The sequence below is a fragment of the Vitis riparia genome, chromosome 17 (genome assembly GCF_004353265.1).
Source record: "Vitis riparia cultivar Riparia Gloire de Montpellier isolate 1030 chromosome 17, EGFV_Vit.rip_1.0, whole genome shotgun sequence".
In the NCBI taxonomy this organism is placed as follows: Eukaryota; Viridiplantae; Streptophyta; class Magnoliopsida; order Vitales; family Vitaceae; genus Vitis; species Vitis riparia.
The window spans coordinates 13,043,098-13,064,118 of NC_048447.1; the positions used below are offsets into that span (position 1 = coordinate 13,043,098).

General features: G+C 35.7%; 1 protein-coding gene across 1 annotated transcript in view; it reads left to right on the forward strand.

The window, feature by feature from the left end:
• The window catches only part of LOC117903988 (PH, RCC1 and FYVE domains-containing protein 1), a 35,162-nt gene that overhangs the window by 7,186 nt on the left and 6,955 nt on the right, over nucleotides 1–21,021 (forward strand). The window contains exons 3-6 of the mRNA XM_034816518.1: nucleotides 490–579; nucleotides 9,838–9,918; nucleotides 17,170–17,355; nucleotides 17,473–19,581. Of these exons, the coding sequence (XP_034672409.1) occupies nucleotides 490–579; nucleotides 9,838–9,918; nucleotides 17,170–17,355; nucleotides 17,473–19,581 (2,466 nt within the window). The remainder of the gene's footprint in view (nucleotides 1–489; nucleotides 580–9,837; nucleotides 9,919–17,169; nucleotides 17,356–17,472; nucleotides 19,582–21,021) is intronic.

Here is a 21,021-nt window from a genome sequence, read left to right on the forward strand (position 1 = left end):
AGTATCTTACAAATGGATAAGTATTTACTTTTTATTATAAAGATTTAGCTGTGATTTTATTTGGAAGCAAGTAGGTCACATTATAATCTATTAATTCGAGTGAGTTTTAGAACAAAAGAGTATAGTAGGCTACTGGTTGTTGGTTGCAATTTTTTGGTTGATGGCCTTGCCGTTAAATCCCCTTACTTGCAAATGGGGAAAAAAAAAGTCTTTTGTGGCAACCAGTCCTAGAGAAACTACCAAGTCAACTGGTTTGGTGGTTGAACTACTGAGTCAGCCAGTTCAACCTTGTCAATGGCCCAATAACCGAACTGGACAAGAAAGGGGACCGGCTTACTTAAAACATTGGATTTATTGAAAAGAAGTATTAGTGCCACTTTGAATTAAAGGAATGACATCTTGGATCTCTATGTTTATTATTTTGCAATGTGAATACAAGAGATTTATTACTTTGTGCTGCTTGCTGCTCAAGTCTATTTCATATTTCAGGATGAGAAAGTGTTATTATGGCATGCTGGCAGAGAGGAGAAACAGCTTCAACTATGCCAAGTGTCAAGGATAATACAGGGACAGCATACTGTAAGTTCATGCACTCTTTGATTTCCGTAAAAAAAAAAAATGTTGGTGCTAAGTATATTATTATCTGCCTTCATTAATTAGGTTTTACTGTGTGGCTGAGTTTGGATTCCATTAAAAATAAGGGTTCAAGTTGAAAAATGAACTCAAAATGCAGGAAACTTCATTAATACCTGGGACACATTTGGGTAAGGAAGCAAGAATTATTTTAGATTTTCAAAAATAAAATGTTAAACGATGCTGAAAACATGTAAGCAGAATGTTTCAAATGGTATTTTCCAAAGATTTCCTCAAAATGGCATTTTCAGGAAAAGTTAAAATGTTGTTTTTAGCATTTGGAAACTATACACCCTTCAACACATGGAATGACCTGAAATTATGAATTCTAAATGCTTTTTATCCTTTTTGTTTTAAAAAATGAGAAGAAGTTTCAGAAAACTATTTTTATTTCAGCTAGGAAATATGTCCTTTGCTTCTCTACTGACAAACTTCAAATTTTAGAACCTTCATACTTGACCAACAATGTGTAATATTAGCAATTACAAGAAGTAGCATCAGTTTTAAAACATGTAAATATGAAAATTCAAAGAAAAAGTAAAAAGACATCATATTGTTAATGTACCTCTCAACTGGATTACTGTGTACAGGTGTTCATTTTGTTGTTTTGATTACTCTTAAAATTCATAGATAAAGTTATCACTGTTTTACTGTCATATGGGGGAAGGGAAAGGAGAAACTACAAAGCAAATGTTGCATGGAAGAAATAGAAATTCTTTGATCTGTCAAGATACTTTTATCATTACAATTAAGGAGGTTCAGTATTTGTGATCTACCACACACTTCAATGGGGCAGAGAGAATCCCCACTTATATTTCTATGAATCAATCACACTTGTTGCAACTATGGGTATTTGGGTACAGGGGTACAACTTTGCATCCACAAGTATGTTGATACATAAAAGGATCTATGAAATTATCAAAAAAATCATAAACGAATTGAAACTTTGAAGGCAAAGATTGAAAATTCATCTAAAAAAAAGAAGTTGAAACAAACAAACTGAGAGAATGTATAATTATTTGCACATAATGGCACAAAAAATTTGACACAGGTGCTACCAATATGGTTTGACACTGGTAACCAAAATTTGATTTTAAATTGCGGTATCCCTGTTCTTTAATCATGTATTCCAAGAGTTGTGTGTAAATTCTTCCGAGTTGTCTGGGTATAACTGCCTTGTTGAAGGTTGGGAATGAGTCATAAGTCATGGTAAAATGGAATGCACCACCTCCCTATATAATAGATACACACTCCTCGTTCCTAAATTAGAGGAAATATGGGACATGATCCACAAGTTGTATCTAGATAAAGAAATGAATGGAAAAGGAAAAAGGCACCATTGTGAAAGCAAATTTTGTCTCCTACACTTTGGTGCCGTTTGTGGGTAAACTTTGAAAGAAGAAAAAGGGTGTCACAAGTACCAAACTGGGGAGTTGAGTAGAAGGATCCAGTCCCCTCTAGTTGACCCTTTGCAACATTTGCAAAGTCAACTTAACCAGCAATAGGAGTAATACGAGCAAAATTTGCACTTGGTTATGCAGCAAAATGAAGATTTGAATAGGGAGAATAATGCTTTGCACTCATAGTTGTGGGTAAGGCGAACTAGTGCCTCAACTTCTCCTTATTATTACACCCTATCTCATAAAGAGGACTTGCCACTATCTCCGTAAGAAGAAAAATCTGGATGCAATAGGAAACTTAAACTTCCAAAAGGGAAGGGGCAAATGAAGTTACAGTTAGATGAGTTGAAAGCTATAGTTGGCACTTTGAAGGGAAGATCCTTGTTGTAGCTAGTTAATGAAATAGTTCATGGCCTTGTGAACAACCTCCTTTCCTAGGATCTCTTCCAAGTAGAAGTTTCTATTGGTTTCCTACCTCCTAAATTCAGCATGTATGATGGAGGTAGCAATCCTGTGGATCATTTGATGCATTTCCAACAAGTGGTAACATTTGTTCAAGGGAATGATGCACTTATATGTAGTGCTTTTCCATTAAACTTGTAGGGTCTCACCTTCATATGATTCCACAACTTGCCTCTTAGCTCATTTTTTTTTTTTCCAATCTTTGCACTATATTTATTTCACAATACATGTGCTAAGCCTTGCAAAGACAGGATACAAACTCTACTTTCAATATCAAAAACCAAAAGGGAAGAGTCAGCATGACTATGTGAAGCACTTTAGTACAACCTTGGTGCAAGTGGAAGGGTTTGATGATTCTACTACAAGGATATCCTTTAAATAAGGGCTACCATTGGAATCTTGTATAAGTCACTTCATAAGAAATGGTAAATGCCCTTTTACCATTAAGGATGCTTTCACTAACGATACAAATACGTCAATTTAGAGGAAAACTTGGCCACATTCTGACCTAAAGTAATTGCTTACACTAGCTCTAATGTGAAAAAAAGGTTTGTTCATTCTCATGGTGATTCTAAAGGAAGAAGGATATGGACTAGGAAAATGGAGATGATTTCCAAATGGGCAAAGCCATACCCTGAGATCCAGATGCAATGTTTTCAAAGTTGAATGTGAATTACAAGCAGGTCTTTTAGGTGTTGGTCAAAGTACTTAACTTCATGTGGCTACAACAATTAGAAGGAGATCATTCCAAAAGGATCAAAGTTGTTACTATGAGTATCATAAAGTATTGGGCCACATCACGGAAGAGTGATGTAGCTTGAAGTTTGTTCTTGTGATGTATGTGAAATAGGGGAAACTTAGCTAGTTTTTCATAGAAGATGGCACTTAGCTATAGTTAGCCAAGGAAGTTGTACTAGGTTCTAAAAATGAAGCCACTATTTCGAGAAGAATCATTTTCGTTATTCATGGTGGACTCTTTAGATCTTAAAAGTATAGCAAGACATTAGTACTTTAGGAAGGTGGGTAAGGTAAGTGAAGTTAATCAAGTCAAACATATTGTCTAATCTGTTGTAATCAAGGTAACAAACAAATATGACCTTGTTTTTAGTTCCAAATTCTAACTAGGCTTATGCACTTATTGTGTTGTTGATTGATATATATGTCTTTATGTGTCAGCTTCAAAGTTTAAACTTTTCAAATTTGTTATCATTTTTTCCCTATAAAAAAAGAAATTGAAAAAAAAAGCTAATATGTTAAGTAAAAAGATTTATTCAGTAACCACCATAATTTTCAATGTCAACATTTAAATGAAAATTCTCCAATATCCATTGTAAAAATAAACTTACTTGACTTCTACTATAGTATTTGACAACAAGAATTTTGATTTTCATATAAGATTATTTTACCATTTGTACTACTTATGATCAATTTTTAATCTTTTAATACATTTTAAACAATTGATATGATCTTTTTTAACCAAAAAACTTTAATTTGATTTTTCTTAAAAATTCTGGAAAATGCATTTTTTATGTCCAGGTAGACTTCCTCTTCTAGGTCACCATTTAGAAATGCATTTTTTATGTCCAGTTGTTGCAAGCACCAATCTTGATTGACAGCCAATGAGAGAAGAATCCTGATAGTGTTCAATTTTGCAACAGGAGCAAAAGTCTCCTGATAGTCTATCCCATAGGATTGTGTAAACCCTCTAGCTACCAAACGAGCCTTGAATCTCTCGACTGATCCATCTGCTTTGTATTTTATGGTGAAAATCCACTTGCACCCCACGGGCCTCTTCCCAACCGGCAAATCTGTGATAGTCCACGTCCCATTCTTCTCAAGTGCATTAATCTCATCTTGTACTGCCTTCTTCCATTCTGAAATTTTGAATGCCTCTTGTATTGTGTTGGGAACCTGAGTATCATAAAGAGAAGTAGCAAATGCTCTGTAAGATGGTGATAGCCCTTCATACGTAACATAATTCCCAATTGGATGATATGTACATCTCCTAACACCCTTCCTCAATGTAATCGGCAGAGTAGAATCATCAATGCTGGGAATTAACACCTCTCCAGCCCTATCCTCACCTATGTTCTCTTCAGGAAGACTTGAATTGGAGTCAATATATTGGCCACATGTTGACTGTGATCCGTGCTCTAATTCCTGTCTTTTCCTCCTCCTGATGTAAACTTGTAGGTTCTCATTAGCAAGTTATAGGGCTATAGGTTGAATAGGCATGGGAGACTGGATGGTCACGGGAAAAGGAACATTTGTGTGCTGGGCTGGCTGGACTGATGACGGCATGGGTGTGGACAACTCAGTGGGCGCGAATTGGGAAGGATTTGGTGACTCTGAGTGAAAAGAAGGTACACCCTCAAGAAGAGACTCCCAAACTTGATGTTCATTCATGCTTTCCCCCTGAACATGAGATTTGGGATAGAATAAGACATGTTCAAAGAAAGAGACGTCCATGGTGGTGTAAAATCTTTTGTTGGTTGGAGAATAGCATTTGTACCCTTTTTGGGTTGGAGAATACCCTAGGAAAATGCACTTATTGGCTCGAGGAGCAAATTTGCTACGATTTTGAGGATACACATGAACGAATGCCATGCAACCAAATACTTTGAGTGGTAAATCAGAAGAGGCTGCACGGGTGTGAGGGAATTGTTTTAAGAAAAATTGACATGGGGATTGAAAGGTAAGCACTCTGGATGGCATACGGTTAATCAAATAGCTTCCCCCCAGAAATAGTTTGGAACATTAGAGGAAAACATAAGGCACCGGGCAACCTCCAAGAGATGTCTATTCTTGCGTTCAGCCACCCCATTTTGTTGTGGGGTGTCAACGCAAGAACTTATGTGGATAATGCCGTGATTTTGAAGATAAGTACTGAGACTACTAGTAAAGTATTCCTTTGCATTATCTGACTTGAGGACTTGAATTTTGGAATTGAATTGATTTTGAACCATAAGATTGAAGGTTTGAAAAATGTGCTCGACCTCTGACTTTTCTTTCATAAGGAAAACCCATGTTAACCGTGTATGATCATCAACGAATGTCACAAACCATCGAGTGTCAGAAATATTTTTTATCCGGGAGGGACCCCACACATCACTATGTACTAAAGAGAAAACAGTCGAAGGTTTGTATGGGATTTGAGGGTATACTGTTCGAGTATGCTTTGCAAACTGACAAATTTCACAGTGATAAGATGCTGGATTTTTATTGATAAATAATTTGGGAAACAATTTTGCAAGGTAAACAAAGCTAGGATGACCAAGGCGATAGTGTAACATTATAATCTCACTATCTTTATTGACCTTAGAATTTGACACAGAATTGAAAGACTCTAACATACTCTGAGACTGTACGCAACTGGCTTGAGAGACTTGGTTTGAGAATTGGCCACATGAGTGGAGGTAGAGCCCGGAACACAGTTCAGCACTGCCAATCATCTTCCCCGATTTCAAGTCCTGAAAAACACACAAGTTTGGATAAAATTTAGTAACACATTGGAGATCACTGGCCAATTTGCTAATGGACAAAAGATTACAATCCAAGTTTGGAACATGGAGGACAGAGTCAAGATATAAGTCTTTAGTAAGTTTTATAGAACCTGTCCCGACAATTTTTTACTTTGAACCATCAGCAATATGGACGGATGAATGACCATTACTTGGCTTGTAATTTTGAAGAATGGCAGCATCTCCCGTCATGTGATCAGAAGCACCTGTGTCCACTATCCACGGCTTCATTCCTCCTCGATTAGCAGTGAAGGCTACACCGGTAGTACTGCCACTACCAACTTGGCTTAATAGTTTCTGTAGCATCTCCATCTGCTCTTTGTTGAATGGACTCGGCTCGGGAACAGATGTGCTCTCAGAGTTGGCAGCCACGTGTGCTGTGCCATCTCTGTCAAACCGTGGCTTTGGTTTCCAATCAGTCGGTTTGCCATGAAGCTTCCAGCAAGTCTCCTTATAATGGCTTAGTTTCTTACAATAATCACACCAAGGCCTATCCCGTTTCTGACGATCTCCACCACTACTATTAAATGACCGAGCAGCAAGGGCAGAGGCATCCAATGTTAGGGCAGGTTGCTCTTTGGATCCCATTATCACTTTCTTTCTACTTTCTTCACGCCTAACCTCTGAAAAAACCTCCCTGAGACTTGGCAGGGGTTTAATGCCCATGATTGGGCCTCTAATATCATCCAATTCCCTGTTTAGTCCTAGGAAAAACTTGAACAGTCTCTTTTGTTCCACAATTTTCCTGTATGTGGCTGCATCATCAGAACATTTCCATGAGTGAGTCTCAAATAAGTCAAGGTGCTGCCAATACCTTGTGAGTGTGTTGTAATACTGAGTAACTGTCTGCTCTCCTTGGCGGAAGTCATGTAGGGCTGATTCAACCTGAAAAAGTTCTGAAGTATTTTCAGAACTTGAGTAAGTTTCTTTGGCTGCATTCCATATGTCCTTTACAGTCCCAAATAGCAAGAAATTTTCACCTATGTCATTGTTCATGGAATTGATAAGCCATGACATGATCATGCTGTTTTCAATCTTCCACTTCCTGAAACCCGGTTCATTAGTTTCTGGCATGGCTGCTTCTCCAGTGAGGTACTCATCCTTTCCTTTACCGCAAATGAACAACAACACAGATTGTGACCACTGTAAATAGTTATGACCATTTAATTTGTGTCCTGTGATGAGAATAGGAGAGGAATCACTGCCACCAAGGTTTGGAATTTCAGATCTACCCCCTGATTCTGGTGCCGTGACGTTGGATACTTGTGATGATGCCATTCCGTATTTTGTCATGGACCGGAAAGGTAGAAGAACACTTACCAAGGCATGTGCAGGGATTGGAGTTGAGAAAAAATAGCCGGAGGACGCCGGAAAAACTGATCGGAGGGCCCACGGAGGCAAAAGAACCCCAAAAGAGGCACGTGCAGGGCTCGAATGGCAGAAACAGGTAAGAAGGGTGGCTGGTTGGCGTCAGGCGAGGATGGAGGAGGAAGCGCATCGCCGGAAAGTGGCTCACGCGCCGGCGCGTGAGATGCAATCGCCGGCGCGTGAGATGCAGTCGTCGGTTGGAAAAACGCGCGTGGCCGGCGCGTGGATGGTTTTTTGGCTCCGGTGCTTTGGGAAAAATTGGAGATCTCCTCCAGGCGCTCCTTGCAGTGTGGAAAAAAACTGTCGCCCGAAAAGTTCGCCGGAAAAGTCGCCGGCGGTGAATGTTTTCTGACGACGATTCGACCGACCGGAAAGCGTTTTCTCCCTTGGCTCTGAGAACAGGGACTGATGACCGGAATGAGAGATGGCCATAGAGAGATGGTCGGATTGAGAGATGGCCAGAGAGATTTGGCCGGAATGAATGATGGCCTGAATAAGAGGTGGCCAGAAGGGATTAGGGTTTCAGAAAACTGGCTCTGATACCATGAAGAATTTCTGAATTCCTTTTATTGATCTTTAGGTACACACCATACACATATATATACACAAATGACTGAATAAGAAAATATCAATCTAGCTTGATTCTCTCCTAAAATTAGGAAACTGAATCATCCTAAATGATCTCTCCTTTTTTATTCCTAAAATACTTTCCTAAATTAAAACCCTAACTTTGAATGCCAAATTTCAACAATAAGTAAAAAAAGGTGGTTGTCATTCTTGTCTTAGAAAACTAACCTGTCTTATATACAAAATTAACTTCCATAATATTTGAAGAAATTTTTTATTTGTGCATTTGATTGGGGCTAGAGAGTTAGAAAAAGTTTTTGTTCTAGCCTTTTATGTTAACTTTTTTGGTGTTTTATCAAAAAATTATAGTTTTTAAATCTTAGCAATGCTCTTTCATGTAGAACATAATCCTGATCATCCATTTTAATGGCTTGAAATGTGTAGTTAAGATTTGAGAAAGTTGTTATATGAGGCTAAAAAATCACCAATATTTAAAAAAAGAGCAAAAAATAATAGAAAAGTTTTTCTGGTAATACACACATGTTGAGAGTACTCAAATTAGAACAAATTCAAAAAAGTCATATTTGTGAAAGGAATTATTAGTTTTGAAAAAAAATTTGCTTTTTTGCTCATACTAATATTATTACTTCAACACATTCCTATACTATTGCCATCAAGATCAAAATCACAATCACTTTATCACTTGCAATGTTATTGTAATATAATAAAAAAATATCATCTCTAACCAGGGATAATGATTGAATGGTTATTTTTAGGGCTTCTAATAGGACAACTTTTAATGAGGCATAAACGAATTAAGAATGAGTTTGTATATATTTTTTTTAAAATCCTAGTTAAGGATAAGATATTGTCACCCCATATATATATATATATAGTTAAATAAAAATAATTGAATTTAATTTTTTTCTCTTTTAATACACATAAAATAAATATAAATCGACTTTGTACGAAAATAAATTACAAAAAACTATAATATTTATTTAGTTATAAATTAAATTTACTTTTAATATAATTAATTTTTCAAAAATAAAAAAGTTTGAAAAAAAAATAAATAAATAAACTATGTGAGGCTAGCATGGGAAATTCTCTTACTCGCTTCGTTTTTTTTTTTAACTGATCATCATGGGTTCAGAATAAAAGTGACCTACACCAAATCTACTTCATTGATATCCCTATCCTTGATCAATATCCCCACCGTTACGTCTTATGCCACTACTTTTTACTCATTAATTCCACTATTATTAGAGTTGGCAGTCCTTAATTACCATTACCATAATATGGTTATGATTATTAATGCTACTGTTACTGGTGGCTCTCTCTCTCTCTCTCTCTCTCACACACACACACACACACACACACACACACACACATATATATATATATATATATATTATGTATGTATATATATTATGTATGTATGTATTTAATCTTGTTTTCCAAAGAAAACCAAGGACAAAGCAAATGAATTGTTTTTTCTTGATTCTAAGAATTTCTTTCCAAAAGCATAGCCAAATGGTTGATGTGTGTGTGGGGACACCATGCAAATGCTAGATACCTCTCCTATTCATGCCATGCTCTCCATTTATCATACTAGTTGGTATTGGTGGCATTATCTATAAATTTACAATTCTTTTAACTAAAAAAAAAAATTAAAAATAAGAGTTCAAATAAGAGCTCTATATGAATGGGCAACTCCTAGTCTCTAATCAACTTAATATTTGGTCAGTATTATGGGCATGAGAGCAGTAATATGTTGGTTTGAAAAAATATAAAATTTACTCATGTAATTTCATTCCCAACCCCATCATTTGTTCCATGCTAAAAACTAACACACATGATGGATATTAAATTACATGCTTTTGCAGGCAACATTTCGACGATATCCTCGGCTTGAAAAGGAAGATCAATCATTTTCTCTTATGTACAAAGACGGGTCCTTGGATATTGTGAGTATCATTTCTACTCTTACTTGCTTATAATTCACTTTGTCATGTTCATTCCCGACTTGTTTTGCTTTTGTTTTTTTGCTCTTTTCATTAAATTGTTTTTATACATATCAAAGCCATGTTAGCTATTGTAAAAAAATTAATGTGTGATTTGAATTGATTGACTCACTTTGAATCTTGATCCAAATAGTTCATATTTGAAGTTTATATTAATATTATGTGGAAAAATTTAAATTTCATTCATACACATCAGCTTGCATATTTTCAACATGTGGAGAAATAGTAACCTGCATATGTTCAACACTCCTTGAGCTAGCTCGAAAATATTTTCCATTCTGAACTTGCCTAGAATAGATTGAAATGTAGAACTTGGCAACCTTTCTATGAGAAAATCTGCAGGTTGACTCTTTGAAGCAACATAAGAAATATGAATCTCTTCGTTTTCTAGTTTTTCCTTGATGAAATGTCAATATATCTCCATGTGTGTTTGTTTGATCATGATAGATAAGATTATGGAAAATGCTTATGGCTAACTTGTTATCGCAATATAACTTCATAGGACCTTCCAGTTTCATTCTTAACTCAAAGAGCATCATCCTTATCCAAAGTAGTTCATAGATAGCTTGAGCCATTGATTTGAATTAGGCTTTTGCAAATTTTTCAACCACCACTGATGTTTCTTACTTATCCATGTGACAAGATTGGCTCCAATAAACGTGCAATACCCATTAGTGGATCTCCGGTTTGTCACACCCCGTTTTTTTTTTTTTTTTTTAAACTGAACAATTGATACTCAAATGTAGTATAAGTGCTCTCAAAGATATGGGGATACAAAAATTTAAATGCTGAGTTCTTGCTTGATTTTGTGCAAAAAGAGAATATGCAAAACCTGTTATAAAGAGTACATCCTGTATTAAACTTTGTAACTATTAGTTAACAAAATATGTTTTGTTTCACAAAAGAAACTTGTACTACATTAATTTACATATGCCAAAACCCCATGGTTCACTACGGGTAGCCCATACTACAAGTGTATCTGACAAATATATATATATTACATCATTCCTACAAAAAGATTCAGTCTTTAATAAAAAAGGCAAAACCTCAAAACACTTTCAATGCGAACAAACAACATCCAATCACAGTAAAGCATTGCTCAAGCATTATTTCCTGTATAGGTCTTCCGACCTGAATCTAAAGGTGGAAGGGATAGGGTGAGTTCACAACTCAATAGGAAAGTTTATAACCATCCTAAGCATACCCTTAAAAAAAACTTGAATTAAACATGTAATAGCATGCATGATAAACATTTTACAACCATTAACAAATATGCAATCATGTCAAACATGTGTGCATGTGTTTGCTGGTTTCATATTTCCTTTTCCTTGTCCATCATTTCACAACTGATAAACTGCTCAACCCCACCAATCTATACATCAGATATCAATGCTCCACAAGATACTCGGTCAATATAATAATGATTATTCTGGGACATCACCCAAGGGCAAGTCATACCCCGTGTCTTTTGGGACTCATACCCACGGGCAAGACCAACCCTGTGTCTTTAGGGACTAAAACCCAGAGGCAGGACCAACCCCATACACCCACATTGGAGTGTCTTCCTCGAGGGTTTTAGGGACTTTCACCCAAGGACCCACGGTCCTACATAAACAATATATCAAAGGATAATGCCTGTAGCATCGCATAAACATTGCCCACCAATCAATTCTCTGAATATCATCTATGATTATTCCATATCCTTCTTGTAATGCAACCACACTATGAACCATTTCCTACAACACTGAACCATGAATCTTCATACCAATATGCGTTCCAATCTCAATGTAACATTTCAACACAATAAACCGAGATGCAATGACACATTAAAGCATTTTATGAAATCATAAAAATGACATGAAATTTCGAATAAATGTTTCAAGGAAATAAATTAGATACACCTTGGGATAGCATAAAATTCCCTACCTTACACGGACTTTCCCTCTGTGATTCTTCTATGTAAGCGATCTTTACCTATTACAAGGAACTGAAATGAAACACATAATTTAGACTTCTTAACGATGAAAATTTATACAATTTACTGTTGCTAATTTTTAATTATAATATTCTCTAATCTATGTGCCTACAGGTTTTCAAATCAATTTTGAATTGAATTAAACAATATTTACAAAACATATTAATATTCCCTAATTAATTACCAAAAACTAATTGTTTTGATTTTCTTAAAGCCTAACTTATTAACAAATCCCAAGTGTCCAAATAACCTAATTAATCACATGTTTACTAATCTATTTTTCAATTATACCAAATTAAACAAAGATTTATGCTGATCTTACCATTAATAAAATACTTAAGCTAACATACTTTAATCCTTAATTAATTGTGATTTTTAACTAAAACATGTTTATACCTAATTACACTCAACTTTTACACAAATTTTACCGTTAATTTGTTTCAGCATACCATTAGGAACTAAAATAAACCAAAATTACTAAATTAAACAACTTACTTCAAATCTTCACTTTCTCTCTCTAGATCCTCTCTCTAACCCGAGTTGCTGCAGGTAAAATGGTGCAAAACGAGTTGCAGGCCCTTATATAGGGCTTTCCATGCAGCCAAGTAGGAGGTGGCAGGCCACTTGGCTGCCACTAACTCCAACTTCCCAATTTTGTACTTTAGTCCTTCAAGTTATCAAAAATTAAACCCATAATTGCCCATTAGTCCTTTAGGTTTTCTTAACTATAATCAGCCCCTAAGAACCTAATAAGCATGGTTAAGTCATTAACTAATCTCACTTAACCTTAATCAAAGTTTAATTCATAATTAAACAGGATTAACACTAAACTAGTTTTAACATCTAATTAAGCACGTTTAAAGTTAAGTACTAAGATAATCATTATTGCCTATTTAATTCATTGGTGCTAGGTATTACACAGTTAGTGAGAGAGCAAGCCCAATCTGCATCAATATAGGTTCCACATCCATTTTTTTTTTTTTTTCCTAAAAAAAATTCCTTTCCCATATGCTAACTTTTAAGTATCTAAGAATTCAATAGGCAACTTCCATATGTTTCTCCTATGGTGCATTCATAAATTGACTAATCACACTAACTACATAAGCTATATTAGGATGAATATGAGAAAATTTATTCTTCCAACAAGCCTTTAGTACCTTTCTTGGTTAACTCTAGGTTCTTAAAAACAATCTCCTAATTTGTGATTTGGCTCAATGGGGTTGTCCACTGGTTTACACCCTAACATTTTTGTTTTCTTGAGTAGATTGAGATCATTTGCATTATGATAGACAAATACCCATTCTTGAATATGCCACCTCTTTAAACCTTCCCAAATCCTTGATCTCAAATTCACAAGCTAAATGTTGCCTGATTTTCAATTTCATTGTCATTTCCTATCACAATTATATCGTCTACATAGATGATTAGAACAACTACTTTATTTGGAGACTCATGTTTAATAAAAGTGAATGATCAACTTTATTTTGTCTGTGTCCAAACCTTACCATGACCTTTATAAAATTTTCAAACTAAGCTCTAGGAGATTATTTAAGGCCATATATTAAGTTTTTGAGTTGGCACATTTTCCTTTCAAACCTATTCATGGAAAAGAAACATTGTTTACATTGAATTGCTGAAAAGTCCAATTTAGATTAATAGCAAGATAAATTAAAATTTTGTTGGACTACATGATATACATTGTGGTTTCAAATCCTACAAGTTTAAGCTTTAAGCAAATTGGTTATCTAACATAGTATCAAAGCCTTATTTGATGAGAGGTCATGTATTTGTACCTCACCATATATTTATTTCCCCACTTTATTAAGCCAATTTGTAAGCTAAAAAAGTGGTTACTCGTGAGGATATACATTATGGTTCAAAATCCTACAAGCTTAAACTTTTAAGAAGATTGGTTGTCCAACAAATTCTAATGCTATTTATTTTAACCACCAAGGTGAAAAGTTTTTTGGTAATTTATTCCATAGGTTTACATGAACCCTTTGATTACTAACTAGCTTTATCTCTCCAAAGACCCATCAACTTTATGTTTGATTGTGAAGATCCATTTACAATTTACAAGCTTCTTCATTTTCAGCAAATTTTTTATATCTTAAGTTCCATTGATTTTTAAGGCTCTCATTTATTCCAACATAGCTTCTTTCCAATTCGGATTACAAATGGCCTTTTTGACACTTTTAGGGATTTCTATGGTGGACAATTGAGAGGCATAAGAATTAAAAGTAGGAGGTAATTTATGATTTAAAACAAAATTGGATATAGGGTATTAAGTACATGTTCCTTTCCCTTTCCTATGTGTAATAGGAAGAAACAAATCATCATTGTAACCATTTGATTCAACTGAAGTAGAATCAATATGGGGAAATCCCATATGATTTGGGGGGTGATTTGTAGGATATTGTGGTAGAAGATTGAGGCCCCAATTAGATTTGATATTTAGGCTAAATATTTGGTTTGATTTTTATATTTCCATATTTTGCTTTCTGTGTATATGTTAAATAGGGACCTGATTATGTAAAATATACACGATTGAATATACATTTGTATTATTCTCAGTTTTTACACAACATTACCTGGTTCTGGTTCCAATGGTTGAGCATGCATTGGGTCTATGATAGACTCTTTCTTCCTTGAGTAGACCTTAAGTGGAAATCATTTTTCTTGCTCTTTATATGAGAAGTCCACCTTTAGAATGATAGGCTCAAGTTTAGTTTTTGAAATGAGAGATAAAATAGGCTATTCCTGTATAGCAATGACTTGATGTAATGGGAGACTTGGAGGAAAAAATTAGAATCTGTTAAAGGTAAATATGTGAGAAATATGATTGATTTTCATTGACATTAATATCCGTGGTGGCATAATTTTTGTTAAAGGTTGATGACATCTGTAACCTTTTGTATAGATGAGTTGCCAAACAAAACACACTTAAAGAGTGTTAGGATCAAGTTTTATTTGGTGTTGGCTATGAATATGAATAAAAAAGACACACTCGAACACTTTAGGTGGAAGATTCCCAAAGTTTTTAAATAAAGGGAAAAAATGACTCAAATATTCCAACAAAGTTTGAAAACCAAGAACTATAGTGGGTAACTTGTTTATTGAATGAGTGGTTGTCAAAATAGCTTCAACCTAATATGTTTTTGGCACACTCATTTGGAGAAGTAGAGTTCTAGTAACCTTAAGCAAATATCTATTTTTCCTCTCAGTAACCATATTTTGTTGGAGAGTATTAGTATTTGAAGGTGGTTGAATAATTCTCTTCTTTTGACAATAAAAAATCAACTCATTATTGAAATATTTCATTCCATTATTTAAGCGAAGAATGTGGACTTTTGTTCCAAATTGATTGCAAATCATTTATGAAAAATAAGGAAAAATTAATTAACATCATATTTGTATTTGAGAAGATAAACCCATGTTTATCCTAGTACAATTATCAATAAATGACACAAACCATCTTGTGTCACTGATCAGGAGAAAAAACTAGCATTCACCAAATTCTTATTGAAAATAAGATAAAGGTACAAACTATAATTTATACATAGCAGGACGTGAAATAAGCCTTAATTCTAGGCATAATAAAATCATATCTCCTAATCAAAAAAGTCAAAATAAAAAAAATCAAATAACAGCCAAATAATTGCTGATTATTTGGCTACTGATTTAAAACGGAATCTGTCCATAGTTAGAATAATTTGATTTTATTCAAATTATCTTCCACACTCCCCCTCAAGTTGGGTTGTATAAATTGAACATACCCAGCTTGTTTATTAGCTGCTTGAATGATCTTCTTGATAGTGTTTTGGTGAGTACATCTGCTACTTGTTTATTTGTTGGTACATAAACCATGCAAATTGTACCGTCTTCAACCTTCTCTTTTATAAAGTGTTTGTCAACTTCTACGTGTTTAGTTTGGTCATGATGAACTGGGTTGTGTGATATGTTGATGGCTGCCTTATTATCGCAATACATCTTCATTGGCATCTCCTCCTTCACACCAATTTCTCCTAAAAGTTGTTTAAGCCATAATAGTTCACACATACCATAATAGTTCAAAGAGAAGAAATGAAAGACTTCGCAATGAAGGCAAAGTAAGAGGAAGATGAAGGCCACCAGATTCTGGCAAAGAATAGACCAAAAAAAAAAAAAAAAACTTAGAGCAGAATTCTAACTTGCTTTGATACCATGTGGAGGAATTTAAATTTCATTCGTACAAATATTGAGATTACAACAGGGATATATATATATATATATATATATATATAACAGCTGTATGAAATTATTCTAGTAAACTATAAAATCAGTCTAGTGACCATTGTAGGAGAATTTACAGCCTACACATTAGCTTGTGTATTTGCAACAATAATATAATTAGGAAAGAACTATCAGCTTGCATATTTATAGCCTACATATCATCCTGCATATTATCAACACATGGAGAAATATCAGCCTGCATGTTTTCAACATATTGTTTGCACATCATTTCAGATTTTTTTTTTTGTTCAAATCTTAAGATTTATGAATCTTAAACCTGATCAAATCCCATGAGTTGAGTTGCACGCAGGTGATTTCTTACATTGATATAAAAAGCACTGGTAGGAAAAGAATAAATATATACTTGTCTTTGGCTCATTGGTTTAGGGCTTCTTGAATAAGGAATATACATGTGTATATATACATTCATTTGTACATGTGTGTGTGGAGAGAGAGCGAGAGAGAGAGAGAGAGAGATCAATTTCCCCAAGAAACAGAAGAACCGCATGCCTATTTCATCCATTGACTCAGATCTATCAACAAAAGTTTTATTCATTTACTAATATATTTTTAGGCCTAAGGGTTCTTTAGATCTTTTAATGAATAGGGGGGATCCCTAGGTACATGGGTAGAATGATGTTAATCCTACTGTATGATATGTGGGTTAAGTGATTGTTTATAATTATTTCACAGTATCTAAGTTGAAATCATATAGCTTCAAGATGACCTTATTTTTTGGTGGAAAATTTTGAATATATCTTCACGGTTTCAACAGTTTGGAGAATTTTCCAGGAAACCTTTGGACTTATAATGATTTATGAGGCAATTCAACCTTACCCCTGTTTATATGATACAGTTTTAATTGTTGAACATTGGATATATTCTTATTCTTGAGTAGTCTGAGATTTGTACATTATGACTTCCTTTAGTGACTGCAACATGTACAGATATGTAAGGACAAGGATGAAGCTGAAGTCTGGTTTGTTGCCCTTAGAGCATTGATTTCGCAATGCAACTATCACAATTGGATAAATGAAACAAGGAGTGACTCTGGATCATTAGATCATCATACTGATATAAGAAGAAACACTCCATTGACTGTGTCAGCTAACAGCAGTGACATAATCTCCAAGGTATTTAACCTATGATATTCACTAAACTCTAATGATGCATTTTTCTTTCAATTTTCTTTGCTTCTTGTTATGTCATGGGATCCGGAAAATGTCCAAACAATTTTGATTCCTTTTCAGCATCCCCAAAAGAAGAGATTGGGAAGAGCATTCTCTGATATTATATCATATACTGGAGCAGCCAAGGGTTTCACACGGGTAGAATCAGTTCCCAGTTCCCTGAGCTCGCTATCAGTTGGGGGAATAGATGATCCAAATGGCTGCAGTTCTGCAGGTGATACTTTTCACATTAGTTTATCGAGTGCTGTAAGTTCGCCTGGCCAGGGATCCTTTCGTGAAGATTTTGATGCTTTAGGTGATGTTTTCATCTGGGGAGAAGCAATTAGTGATGCATTAGTCAGTAGTGGAGTATGTAGAGTTGGAAGTTCATCTTTTGCCAGAAGAAATGCACTTTTACCGAAAGCATTGGAATCAACAGTGATGCTTGATGCACAAAATATCGCTTGTGGCAGTAAGCATGTGATGTTAGTCACAAAACAAGGAGCAATCTTTAGCTGGGGTGAGGGATATGGCGGCAGGCTCGGGCATGGAGTAGAAGCTGATGTTTCCCAACCAAAACTTATTGATGCTCTCAGTGGATTAAACATTGAATTAGTAGCATGTGGAGAGTACCATACCTGTGCTGTAACCCTGTCTGGGGATCTTTATACGTGGGGTGATGGTACTTACAATTTTGGTCTTCTTGGGCATGGCTGCGGAATCAGTCACTGGACCCCTAGAAAGGTAAGTTGTCAGATAGAGGGCATGCATGTCTCATCTATCTCTTGTGGACCTTGGCATACCGCTGCTGTAACATCAGCAGGTCAGTTGTTCACATTTGGAGATGGAACTTTCGGTGCCCTAGGCCATGGAGATCGTAATAGCTCAGGCACTCCTAGAGAAGTGGAAACTTTAAAAGGACTACGGACAATAAGGGCATCCTGTGGTATTTGGCACACTGCTGCAGTTGTTGAAATTACCACAGAACCTTCTATTAGTTCTTCAGCTGGTAAGTTGTTCACCTGGGGGGATGGAGATAAAGGCCAACTTGGCCATAGGGATAAAGAACCTAGACTAGCTCCTTCTTGTGTAACAATATTAGATGACGTGACTTTTTGTCAAGTAGCCTGTGGCCATAGCATTACAGCTGCTCTTACAGATTCAGGACAAGTATACACAATGGGGGGTGTTGAATATGGGCAACTTGGGAGTCCGCAAAGTGCTGATGGACTTCCTTCTTGCACTGAAGGTATAATCAGAAACAGTTTCATTGAAGAGATAGCATGTGGTTCTCATCATGTTGCAGTTTTGAGTTCAAAAGCGGAGGTTTACACTTGGGGTAAGGGAGCAAATGGTCAATTAGGACATGGAGACAATAACAACAGGAACATTCCTACACTTGTTGAAGCTCTCAAAGACAAACAAGTAAAGAGTGTGGCATGTGGTTCCAATTTCACTTCTGCTATATGTCTTCATAAATGGTTTTGTAGTGCTGATTGTTCCATATGTTCTGGTTGCCATAATCAATTCAATTTCAGAAGGAAGCGTCATAATTGTTATAACTGTGGACTAGCTTTTTGCAAAGCATGCAGCAGTAGAAAATCTCTTAAAGCCTCTTTGGCTCCAAATATGAATAAACCTTATCGTGTGTGTGATGATTGCTTCACTAAACTAAAGAAGGCCTTGGAATTTGGATTTTTCCCATTGCCAAGAGTTGCAAGTGGAATTAAAATTCATAATCTTAATGAGGTAGCTGAGAAGGAGTCTATGGATTCCAGACCACATGGCCGACTTCCCAGGCTCACCTCATTTGGTTCTTTCAAACAGGCTGAAAATCAACATTTCAAGCCCAACTTAAAGCTAGAATTAAACAATGGTCATGTTCCCACTCTAAATGGAAGTTTCCAATGGGAAGGCTTTTGCACGTCAAATACATCAACTTCTGTGTTTGGGTCTTCACAGAAAGCGTCTGCTTCTGTTCCTGGTTCCAGAATAGTTTCACGAGCAACCTCTCCTGGTTCAAGCATGGTTTCTCGAGCAACCTCTCCTGTCTCAAGAAACTCAACCTCATCTTATTCCATGACACTGGCATTGGATCGTATTGCTCGTTCAAATCTGGAAGTCAGCCTTGATCATTCTAAGCAAACAAACGACAGCCTCCTCCAAGAAATAATATTGTTAAGGGCACAGGTAAGTTTTACCATAATTGTAGAAGTGACTGAATTTGTTTAACCTCATTTGCATGAATGCCTTGTAGGTCAAATTAAGTACAGTTTTCCATTGCGTCACAAGAACAACAAGCTTGTTATTAATCAACAGACATCAATAACGTTAGAAATCAATTAGAGATGATACTTAGCTAGATCCATATTATTGGAAGTGAGCTTCTTAAAAGGTGCTGTGGTGCGGGAATCTCTCTCAAACCACCTCCCTAGCCTGCCCTGAGGCCAAATTTCCTTAATTTAGCTATCATAGGTGCCAAAGTCACCTATTTATAAACAAGCTCATGTGGTCCTAGGCCTTTAATGAATGTTATTTTATGGGCCCAACTGAAAATAAGAAGCCTGTTCACTCTCTCTCCCTCTCTCTCTCTCTCTCTCTCAGTGAAACTCTCTATTGCTGGATTTTCTTTAGCGTGAGAATAGGTGCCAAAACCACCTATTTATAGACAAGATTATGTAGCCCCAGGCCATTAATGAATGTTATTGTATTACCCCACTGAAAATAAGAAGCCCACTCTAGTTCGCTTTAATTGATCGCTTGTCACTTTGTTGCGAAAAGCTTATGCTCATTATAATCATTGACCATGTTATCATCGATAGAATCCAACAATTTAATGCTTCACTTATCTAGGCATTTTCTTCAATCTGCCCCTTAGTAAAACTTAATAAAATGATGAATACTTGCCACTTTTGATGAAATTTACAAGTCTCTTCTCTTGTTCGTTCTTGGAGTCTTGGCAGCACCTTTGACAATCATGTCTTCTTAACAATGCATTGAAAAGAAATTGACTCGCTTCAGTGATGTGTATGTGAACTGACTTTTTGCCCTTCTCTCACCTTTTGTAGCCTCTAAGTAAGTGTGACAGTTGCTTCTCTCAGATGATCATCTAATCTTGATCCCCTGTTAGTCTTTAGCTGAAGATCACTGGACTGCTCTAGTGTTTTTATAATTTGTAATTTAAACTTAGTTATGTAAGCAATGGTAAAGATGGAAGCATCCTCTGACTTCATGTTCTTACATTGGTTGCCCTTTTAGAGAATGCTCAAGTTCAGGCATTTGGATACTGTTGAGTTCAATATATATTCGAGTCATTTGTTCAAACTTATAGGCTTATACCACTGCAACACACTCCACATAGCAAAGATGACAAAATCCTTGAGCCACATTGATAATTACCACTTAATTAGATATCGGCACCACCTATATAATCTCCTTAAAGAGTTCTTAATCCTTGAGATTCTTCTCTAACATCCTCAAATGGGATTTTTTTTCCTACTAATTGAATTGGTGATCATACTTAATTGATAATGGATGTTAGGGATCTTATCTTGAAGCTATGGTATGTTCAAAGTACTGTCAAATCAAAAGCTTTATTCTGCTGCAGATGTACCCATGGACTAATAATAG